Source organism: Balaenoptera musculus, chromosome 15 (assembly GCF_009873245.2).
Source record: "Balaenoptera musculus isolate JJ_BM4_2016_0621 chromosome 15, mBalMus1.pri.v3, whole genome shotgun sequence".
NCBI lineage: Eukaryota > Metazoa > Chordata > Mammalia > Artiodactyla > Balaenopteridae > Balaenoptera > Balaenoptera musculus.
In genome coordinates, this window is record NC_045799.1 from 71,358,743 (window position 1) to 71,369,661 (window position 10,919).

At 50.4% G+C, this 10,919-nt stretch overlaps 1 protein-coding gene across 1 annotated transcript; it reads right to left on the reverse strand.

The window, feature by feature from the left end:
- Positions 1–9,511, reverse strand: LOC118881914 (nuclear factor of activated T cells 2 interacting protein). Its single transcript, XM_036827267.1, has 8 exons — positions 9,002–9,511; positions 7,851–7,923; positions 5,343–5,457; positions 4,542–4,622; positions 4,263–4,449; positions 2,879–3,023; positions 2,644–2,753; positions 1–1,032 (listed from the first exon to the last, which is right to left on the reverse strand). Exons 1-8 carry the CDS (start codon positions 9,386–9,388, stop codon positions 874–876), a joined length of 1,257 nt encoding a protein of 418 aa, XP_036683162.1. The 5' UTR covers positions 9,389–9,511; the 3' UTR covers positions 1–873.
- Positions 9,512–10,919: the final 1,408 nt, after the last annotated feature.

A 10,919-nucleotide genomic window follows, 5' to 3' on the forward strand; every position in this document is an offset into this window, starting at 1 on the left:
ACATGTGGAAAAAGTATATTCACACATACAACATGGCATTTTTCAAGGATACATTCATATTCAAAGACATGTAATCAACACATTAAAATGGACGCTTACAGGAGAGGATGGAGGGAAGGGGAAAAGCCATAAAACCAGAGAAGCCTTGCGTGGACTGCAATCGTGAGACCCAAAACCAAAAGGCTCAAGGTGCTCAATTATGCCTTAAATAAAGTGTGTGCATCAGGAAGGTGGCTTGAAAGGGTCCTGGGGTGAGGAAGACACCCAAGCCTGAGAATCTACTATATTCTTCAAAAGAATAACCCATCGTCTGCCTCCGCTGAAGCTAATGCATGTGTGAGCTTGATCATCTAGTTTCCTGCAGGCTGAGGAGCCACACCCCTGTATGTGCCTCAAGCAAACTTCACCCCCACCCCCCAATGACACTGAGGTCACTGCTGGTCCTGGACGTGGCATAAATCCCAGGCCTGGAATCCCATACCAGGGATTTCATGTTGATTTCAACTCACTCTTTCAATAGGAGCAGTTTCATAAAAGAGACATTTCGATAAAGGAAAGGGTGATGGTGGAGGGGAAAGGGTGAGGGTAAGGGATACCGTCTCCATGTCCCAGGGGACTGCCAAACTCAGCACACCCTGTGGATGGAGCCACAGTCCACCCGGGGCAGCAAGGACCACCACACACCTAATCAGGTAGCAAGCGGCTTGAAACCAGGGTCGACGGGGCGGGGCGGGGGTGGTCCAAGATCACTCCTTGATTTTGCTTCAGCTTGAGGATAAGTTCTACCTCAGTTTCAGCTAGCCGTTATGGGGCCAAAAGGGGGCAGCCGCTCTCCCCAGGTCCAAGCTGGGCCTCTAAACAGGGAGTGGGGTTTCAGCCCCAGACCTCAATGAGGTCCCCGGATTCCATGCCCAGATCAGCCGGCAGCTCCTTGCCTGAAAGCTTTGTTCCATCAAAGAAGAAGGAGAGCTTGTGGCCCAAGAGTCCCATGGCCTCCTCGTAGCGGGACATGAGGGTCTTGAGAGGAGAATCCTGGATGGAGAGGAAAAAATGGATGTAAGAATTTGAAAAGAGGGGCTGAGGAGAACTTGTAGGGACAGACAGAGGACTTGCGACAGGGAGGACAAGGGGACAAGTCAAGTCAGAGCCCACGGAGGGAAAGGCAACTGGCCGAAGAAGGCAGCAGCAAGCTGGTTCCTCTCTCGGGAGCTGGGCCACAGAGCCCAGGGCTGGGATGTTGGCTCTGGGTCAGGCAGGTTCTCCAAAGCCAGTCTCCTCACCTACGATGGAGGCATGAATCACAAGGAGGAAGCCAGCCGGGCTCTGGAGTGAGCATGACCCAAGCTGGGGGCCAGGCGCTCCCATTGAAATGGATGTATAACCCTAGAGAAGTGCTATGGGTTGATTGTGTCCCCCAAAAAAGATACCTTGTGGTCTTAACCCCTGGTAAATGTGCATGTGACCTCATTTGGAAGATGTGATCAAGATAAGATGAGGTCATACTCGATTACAGTGGGCACTAAGGCAACAGGACTGGTGTGCTTGTAAGAGAAAACAGACACACAGAGAGACACACAGGGAGAACATCATGTGAGGAAAGAGGCAGAGGTTGGAGTGATGCAGCTGTGAGCCAAGGACTGCCAGCCACCACCAGAAGCTAGGAGGAAGCAAGGAAGGATTCTACCTAGAGTCTCTGAGGGAGCATGATCCTGCTGACAACTTTTCTTTCTTTATAGTTGATTTACAATATTTTATTAGTTACAGGTTTACAACATCATGATTCAATATTTTTATAGATTATACTCTATTTAAAGTTATTATAAAATATTGGCTATATTCCCCTCTGCTGTCCAATATATCTTTTTTTTTTTAACATCTTTATTGGAGTATAATTGCTTTACAATGGTGTGTTAGTTTCTGCTTTATAACAAAGTGAATCAGCTATACATAAACATATATCCCCATATCTCCTCCTTCTTGCGTCTCCCTCCCACTCTCCCTATCCCACCCCTCTAGGTGGACAGAAAGCACCGAGCTGATCTCCCCGTGCTATGCGGCTGCTTCCCACTAGCTATCTGTTTTATATTTGGTAGTGTATATATGTCATTGCCACTCTCTCACTTCGTCTCATCTGCTGACAACTTGATTTCGAACCTGTAGCCTCCAGAACTGTGAGAGAATACACTTCTATTGTTTGAAGCCACCCAGTTTGTTGTATTTTGTTATAGCAGCTCTCAGAAACTAATACGGCAAGTTATTCCACCTCTACAGAGGTTGGCTTCCATATTTGTTAGATGAGGGTAACAACAGTGCTTTCCCATCTAAGATTGTTGTGAAATTCAATAATATCCTGAATGTGAAGTAAATATCCTTAGCACAGGGACTGTCACTTCTTTTGTAATTATGATGGGTTTTATTGGTTACTAGCCAAGGGTGATTTTGACTTTAACCAGGAGGAGTTAGGAGACCAGAGCCAGGTTCCCAGCAGAAGGGGGAGGGAAGTTGAACACTGGGCTTTTTCCACTATCTAGGATGGGTGGGGACCCAGGACCACAGAGGGCAGTAACTCCATCCTCCACCCACTGACACGAGAGACCGCAGAGCACGGGGCAAGGGGCACAGAGAGCCAGCTCCCCCACTCACTCGAGGCAGCGAGACTTCCAGCATCTGGTGCTTCTCCTTCCCCTGCACCCGCAGCTGGAGGAGGTGGGACTTCTCTGCGACATCCGGAGAACTTGCTAGCACCACACAGTCTGTGGGGGGCAGGATCGGGAAGCCAGGCCTAAGCGTGGGTTGGAAGCAGGGTCCCCTCTGGGCCTCTTCCCATATCCCCTCCCTGTGGCAAAAGCCTCCTCAAGCCTCCCTGCCTTCCTCTCACCAATGATGTCAGCCACTCCAAGCTTTAGGGTCCTGGGGGTGGCGGTGGGGGACAGCTCTGTCTCTCCGAAGAGCAAGAGGATCCTGCTTGGGGACACCCCAAGATGGGCGGCCATGTGGTCCACCACGCTCTGGAGGGGCTCCGACTGGGAGGGGGACAAGAAGTGAAGGAGGCCTTCCTGCCTTGATGTGCTTCCCCCACCACCCCCAGTTTCTGGCCTTAACTACTTGCTGAATTCCTCATCTGTGGGTTCCACCATATTTACCTGGCAAGGCATAAAATAAAATCATGTCAATAAGGGGTTCAGGCAAGTGACACAAAGACACGAAGCAGCCATGAGTTAGGAGAAAAAAGGGAGTGGTGGGGATTGCGGCAAACCAGAACCGGATATGCTCCATCTAAACAGGCCAGCTGTTCCGCAGTTCCAGCTGATTGGTACCATGTAGGAATATGGGCCAGGTACTGTATCTTCCTATTTAAGAGAAACCAGAAATCTGGACCCTGGTACAAAATCACCCATTGCAAAGGTTGGCGATGAACTCATATGTTCATGTGACTCATACATGGGACTTCCCTGGGGGTCCAGTGGTTAAGACTCCACGCTTCCACTGCAGGGGGTGCAGGATCAATCCCTGGTTGGGGAAGTTCTGCATGCCGTGAAGTGCAGCCAAAAAAATAAATAAATAAAAGCACCGTACAGCACAAAGGAAGAAGAAGCATGGGACTTCCCTAGTGGTCCAGTGGCTAAGATTCTGCGTTCCCAATGCGGGGGGTTCGATCCCTGGTCAGGGAACTAAGATCTCGCATGCCACACAGCAGGGACAAAAAAAAAAAAAAAAAGAAGCAGCAGCAGCACAGTTGATAAGGCCACGGGCTGCCAGTTCACAAGCCCTGGCTTAGTTGCTTGCCTGATGCACGGTTACTGCTCGATAAATGGTCACTTCTGTTATCATTCTTGTTTTGGAATTGGAGTCATCCCTACAAAAAGAGTAGTCTTCATCAGGAAGCTAGGGGGGATCGGAATGACCAAGTGACATCTGGGTGTCCAAGGCAGTAAGAGCAAGCACAAGAGTGAAGCACAGGGTCCGAGGGAAGGAAAGAGGGAGGGATGCACCCTGGGGAGGGGCTACCAAGCAAAGCTTCTTAGGATGTTTTAGTGGAACCTTGAAAATGGGTGGGAAGTTTGCCAGAAGGAGAGGGGAGAGGGAGGAAAAAAATCTCCCAAGGGTAACAGTGAGCACAAAGGCGCACAGGGCTGAACGAGCGCTGGGCAGCTCCAGACAGCAGGATGGGCAAAGGAAGCCACGGTCCCTTCTGCCCAGACACCACAGCCTCTCCATAGACAGTTCCTGGGACCCTTCTCCCAGACTCTTCAGGTACTTACCATTCTGATGGGCAATCTGACCAGGTCAGCCCGGCACCGGATTTTGAGCGGCAAGAGCCGAGGTTTCTCTGGGAGAGTGGGCCCCTCCAGTAGGACCACCTCATCCTCTTGGCTCAGGTGGTCCTGGCCCTGGGGCTGCTTGGGACTCAGGCAGGAACGGAGATCTTGGAGGCGCTTGTTCACCTCCCTGGGGTGCAGAAAGAACTGTGGGTCAGTCAGGGTGGGCCCCCTCCATACTGCCGCTCTCCACCCCAGCCCAGAGTCCCCTGCCCTTGGTACCTTAACTTCTGGAGTGCCCGAGTATGCTTCCTGCTGTTGGTCCGTGGCAGAGGTGGAGGCAAAGGTGAGGTGTCCTGAACCCTGTAGAGATAAAAGAGGGACAGGATGGAGAAAGAGGTGAGACCCCAGCCCCACACCTCTCCTCATGGGACCCCTGGGGACCAGAGGGGGACCTGGAGAATCAAGAGAGAGCATCTTCCGGTGACATCCATCTTATGGGAAGACAGGGGGAGGTAAGGACAGGGAAAACCTGAGTCATAATTTTTATATTTATATGACCCAAACATGAGGGAGGAGAATGCCTAACTTTTAAGATAAGTTACTTCCCATAAGTTACTTCCCAGGTAAATGTCTGATAACATCCAAATGACACCAAGCACTTACTATCTGCCAAGGGTTAACTCTTAATTTACCCCAAAATTCTGACCCAGGCACCACTATTATCCCCATTTTACAGAAGAGAAAACTGAAGCACAGAAAGGCTGGCTAAGAGACAGCCGCCGGATTTGAACCACAGGGCAGTCTGCAGAGCCAAACCCTTCACCCCTGCATCACTACTTTCTTAGACACAAAGCTGAAATCTCCACTTCCTGGTGGGTCCTGAGGGCCCGCTGCCATCCTCTGAGGGGGGCTCACCTTTTCTTCCCCCCAAGGAGAGCTTCATTCCTCACCTGAGCCTCAAGACTCCTTCCGTCCCTTCTCCTTACCCTTTGAGGAGCCAGCCAAGGGTTCTGCTTGCCTCAGCCTACCCCCCCAACTCCCTTTCTGCTCCAGCGGCCCCAGGGCCCTCGCCTCACTCACAGTAACATCTCTTTCTTCTCTTCTCCATCCTTACTCCTCAGCTTCTTCTTCCAGGGAGAATCGGGACATGGGGAATCCTCAGCGTGGGGACTGCTGGAATCTGCCATGTCCGCCTCTGGGGACAGAGTGGGAGGAAGTGGAAAGGGTTAGCCAAGAGAGGGCAGCAGGAGGCCAAGGAGAGACAAGTCAGGGGCTTCAGAAGGTTCTGAGACAGGAGGAGACTAAGGGAGCCCCAGACACACACAACCACTGGGGAAGGGCTCAAGGGGTGTGAGTCAAAGGGGAAAAGCCTACCTCAGAGAGAAGGATGAACTGGAGCCTGACAGATTAGAGCAAGAAAGTGTCAGAGCTTCGTGCTAAGGCATGAGACAGTGGCGAGCGTGGACAGTCGGAAAGTGGCTCACCCCAACTGAAGCATGCTCTTCTCACTTTTGATCACATGCACCCCACAAATGAAGAACACTGAGCACACAACCCGGAAAATAGGTATTTACTTAATACACATATACTACTTACTATACAGGGACATACTATTATATATGTTATAAAACATACACTAAAACAAATGTCAAAGGATGACTTTTTTTTCTAATATTTCTCTTATTTTCTTCCCATACTCAGTTTGGTGGGCACAGAGAGACTGTGACTCCGGGGTGGAGGAGGGGGTGTGGGGCAGGGAGGGAATGAGGTAAAGAGGTAAGTATAGGCCCTCTGAGCCTACGTTTCTCAAATTTCATCCGTGTGTCATTGCCATGTTTTGCCATATCTCTGTATTATTTAATATCTTTCTTTCTTTCTTTTTTAAGTTAATTTATTTATTTTTGGCTGCATTGGGTCTTCGTTGCTGCGTGTGGGCTTTCTCTAGTTGCGGCGAGCGGGGGCTACTCTTCATTGCGTGCGCGGGCTTCTCATTGTGGTGGCTTCTCTTGCTGTGGAGCTCAGGTTCTAGGCGCGCAGGCTTCAGTAGCTGTGGCATGTGGGCTCAGCAGTTGTGGCTCGCGGCCTCTAGAGCGCAGGCTCAGTAGTTGTGGCTCGCGGGCTCTAGAGCGCAGGCTCAGTAGCTGTGGCACACGGGCTTAGTTGCTCTGCGGCATGTGGGATCTTCCCAGACCAGGGCTCCAACCCGTGTCCCCCGCATTGGCAGGCAGATTCTCAACCACTGTGCCACCCGGGAAGCCCGGCAGGCGGATTCTTAACCACTGTGCCACCAGGGAAGCCCTAATATCTTCCTTTAAATCACTCATTTTAACTTGAATATCTTATAAAAGGAAATCAGGTATAATATTCTAAACTATAGAAGCTCTTTTCCATTTGCTTGCCACATGATCATCATTAACCATAAGATAAAAACTGTGAATACAAAACAATGATAATGAATCCTAGATCAGTGGTTCTCAGAGGCAATTTTGCCTCCTGGGGGACATGTGGCAATGTCTGTAGACAATTTTGGTTGTCACAATGCGGGGAGGAAGGGGTTGGGGTGTGATACTGGTATCTGGTGGGTAGAGGTCAGGATGTTGCTAAACATCCCACAGGGCACAGGACAGCCCCAAACAAAGAATGATCCAGTCCAAATGTCAGTAGCACCGAGGTTGAGAAATCCTGTCCTAGCAGCTGCCAGAGGCCTGAGATTCTGCGTTTCTGACAAACTCCTGGAAGATACCCAACACTCCTGGGTCCACATTTTGAGTGGCAAGGACAGAGGTGCCTTTGCACTTCTCTGTTCCAGGTACCATATATGCAAACCATGTATGTAGCCCAAGAGGGGGCTTTCTATATATTCTCTTTAATTAAGTCTCACCAAAATCCTTTGACATAGGTCCATTTTTTATCCCCATTTTGCTGATGAGGAAATTGAAGCATTGAGAGATTAACTCGCCCAAGGTCACACAGCTACTAAGGGGTAGAACTGGCATTCAAACCAGGCCTGCTGGTTCCTAAATCAGCACTTAATCACCCTGCCATACTCCCTCATGGTGCAAAAGTCGTAGTCCAGGGTCTGCATTTGCCTACTGGATCGCTTCCCTATTAGACTTGACTCCTACTCACTGCCCTTGAGTGGTTTGCAAAAATCACATCACTGAGGGAGAACAAAGGCTGGGCAGCCCTGAAAAGATTCAAAGAACACCCTGCTGGCTCCAGAGTGTTCCCAAGACACTTGCTGCAGATGTAACAAGATGTTACAGATTCTTAACACCTCCCCCTGCCCTGCTCCCAGGATTACAGAATCAGAATCTCTGGGGATGGCACCTGGAAATCTGTATATTAGCTCACTCTTATGCCTATTAGAGTTGGCAGAAGGGTGTTTTGACAGCATTTTCTGTGCCTTCTGGTTAACAATCCAGCTCCTTTCAGGATTGGAGCTTTTTCTGGCTAGGATGCAGGAGTCACCTCTCCCATGTCCTTCCCCTGAGCCTCAGGAAACAACTAACTGCAGGGATGTAAACTCCAGAAAGTCTCCTCAGAGAGGCCAGCGCTGGGCACCTCTCCCTAGAAGCCCTCCCTTACCTTCCTCAGTCTCTGGGGGGCAGGATTTCAGGAGGGACATGTGGTCTGGGATGAGGTGGAGGCTGCTTTTCACCTGCAAAGAAAAAGTAGATCAGTCCCAAATCCTCCCTCCACTTAAAGAGAAAACTGGGGTCGATTCTTCCCTCACACCCAGGCCGCCTCCAGCTCCCAAGTCCTCCCTAAGGATGTAGACATTACAGCCCTCCCACAGGGACTCAGGAGCTCAGCTTCCCCAGGATCCAAAATTGGAGTACCCTACCATACGGTATCACTTATATATGGAATCTAAAATATGACACAAACGAAACTATCTACAAAGCAGAAACAGACTCACAGACATAGAGAACAGACTTGTGGTTGCCAAGGGGAAGGGGGGAGGGGGGAGGGATGGACTGGGAGTTTGGGGTTAGTAGACGCAAACTATTACATATAGAATGGATGGACAACAAGATCCTACTGGATAGCACAGGGAACTATATTCAGTGTCCTGGGATAAGCCATAATGGAAAAGAATATAAAAAAGAATGTGTATACATACATGTATAACTGAATCATTTTGCTGTACAGCAGAAATTAACACAACATTGTAAATCAACTACACTTCAATTAACAATAATAAGGAGTACTCTGATTCCGACACCCCTTTCCCTAATGCACCGTAAGGATGCAAGCTTAGTTCCCTTTTTTTACGAAGCTGCTAGCCATCCTGCTATCTTTGAATCCTTGGGAATCTCAGCCCCCTAGCTCACCCTACCACGTGGGGACTCCAGCCTCCTGGAGCCCCCAGTTCTCTCTGAACTTCCATGGACCCCAGTCCCCATCTTCCTGGATCTTTAGCAATGGGTCCCAACCTTAAAACCCAGTATGCCCCAAATCCCAGCCCTAGGTGCTTCAACTCTTCTCTGAACCATCAGGGATCCCAAACCCTTAGGCTCTCTATACCCCCGACACTCCAGCTCCTGGGAATCCCAAACTCCCAGCACACTCCAAACCCCTTCACCTCCCCAATTTACAGAAACCCCAGGAATCCTGCCCCCAAGGCTCCTAGCCCCTGCTTCCGTTTAGTCTCCCGAGACCAATCCTAGAACCCTACCCTCAACATTTCTAAACCCAGCCCTTCCGCGCTAGCCCTCTCGGGGACCCGCGGGCACCTTCTCAGAGTACACTGGAACCGCCGGTGCCTCCCCGGGATCCAGCAGCAACCGCCGCCGCCGCCTGACCAAGACCCGAGGGGTTTCAGCCGGCCGTGCGTCCGCCCCTTCGCTGTCACTGTCGCTGTCGTCCCGGGGCGCGGCCGGCACGGGGGGTTCCGGGAGCGGGACCTCGGCCGGGTCCGCAGCGCCGCGCGCCGTTGCGACCTCCAAGACATCCTCATCGCTGTCGCTGACCAAGTCCACAAGCACCGAGTCCAGGGTGCGCCGGGCTGGCGACCGTTGAGCGCCAGGACGCCGGCCACGGCCGCCCCGGGATCCCCGAGCCCCTCGGCCGACACCGCCGCCTCTGGACCGCCGGCCCTGTTTCCTCACTGGCTCCGCCATGGCACACACCCGGCTGCCACAGTCGCCCACCTCTAGCCAACTCGCCTGGCCCCCTCCAGCGGCTTCCGCCCTTCATTGGGCGAACTGCCTGCTAGTCAGCACCTCTCCCCGCCCACACCCTCTGGATCCACCTCTCCGCCTTTTCACTGGTCGCTGAACCCGGCCATCACACATTCACCACTGAAACCAAGGCGCCAAAGATTCCAGTCAGACTCGGCGCAATCGGCGTAGGTTTCGACTCGTCCCGGCTCATCCATTGGCCTGACCCTCCTTCTTCAAGCCCCGCCCACTGAGGAGAGTCTTTTTCCTGGTTGGTGGAGGAGCAGGGCATCCTGGGAATTGTAGTCTGCAAGCCCTCAGGCTAGAGTGGAGGGAGGAGTCCGGCTGGGAATTGCTTTTAGAAACCGCAGACCTCACGGGTATCCCGTTTATTCTTTCCCCCAACTGCTTGGTGGGCTGAGTAATTCCGCTCGACGCCGACGCCTCGCACACGACCCCTCCTCACGTGCAGAATCCTCACAATACGCCCCTGGACCAACACTTCAATACCACGCAACTCTCCGCATAACCTCCGACAGCATACATACCCTCCCTCACACTGGAGGTCCCGACAGACACTTTTCACGGGCAAAATCAACCCAACATACACTCTTGAAACACCCTCCCACAACGTACACCTAAGCACAACCCGCCTCACAAACAACACCTGGAAGGGCAAATACAAGTGAAAAATAAGAGGCTTGATTCTCCCTGTTGAAAATAAGGGACATGACTTCTCCCCCTTCTCCCTTTTCTTTCAGAATTTCTTTCTTGGAACTTTTCAAAATGTATGTAAATCTTTGTAATGGCTAACTAAGCCTCTTGCCAGTCTCATAACTCAGGAACTCCAGGACCTGGGAGACATTTTCTTTTTAATTGAAGTATAGTTGATTTACAATGTTGTGTTAGTTTCTGGTGTACAGCAAAGTGATTCAGTTTTCTATATATTTTCTTTCTCAGATTCTTTTCCATTATAGTTTATTACAAGATACTGAATATAGTTCCCTGTGCTATGCAATAGGACCTTGTTGTTTATCTATTTTATATTTAGTAGTTTGTATCTGCTAATCCCAAACTCCTAATTTATTCCTCCCCCCACCCCACTCCCTTTCCCCTTTGGTAACCATAAGTTTGTTTTCTATGTCTGTGAGTCTGTTCCTCTTTTGTAAATAAGTTCTGGAGCCATCTTTTTGAAATGCAAGCATCATGGGAAATAGCTCCCAATCTCTCCATCTCCCAGCTCCAGCGGGAGAATAACAGCCTAACTTCATGGAGGCTCTGCTGCAATATACAAAACCACCTCCCATCAAAAATACTGTAAAGCAACTATACTCCAATAAAAATTTTTAAAAAAAGAAAAGAAAGAAAACTAGATAAATCAGACTCTAGGAAAAAAAAAAAAAAGATGCCAGAAGATTGTCTTGCCCTTGGATAAAAGCCAATCACCATGATAAAGTTAGGATTATCTACGTGTGCCTAAAGGTGGTGTCAA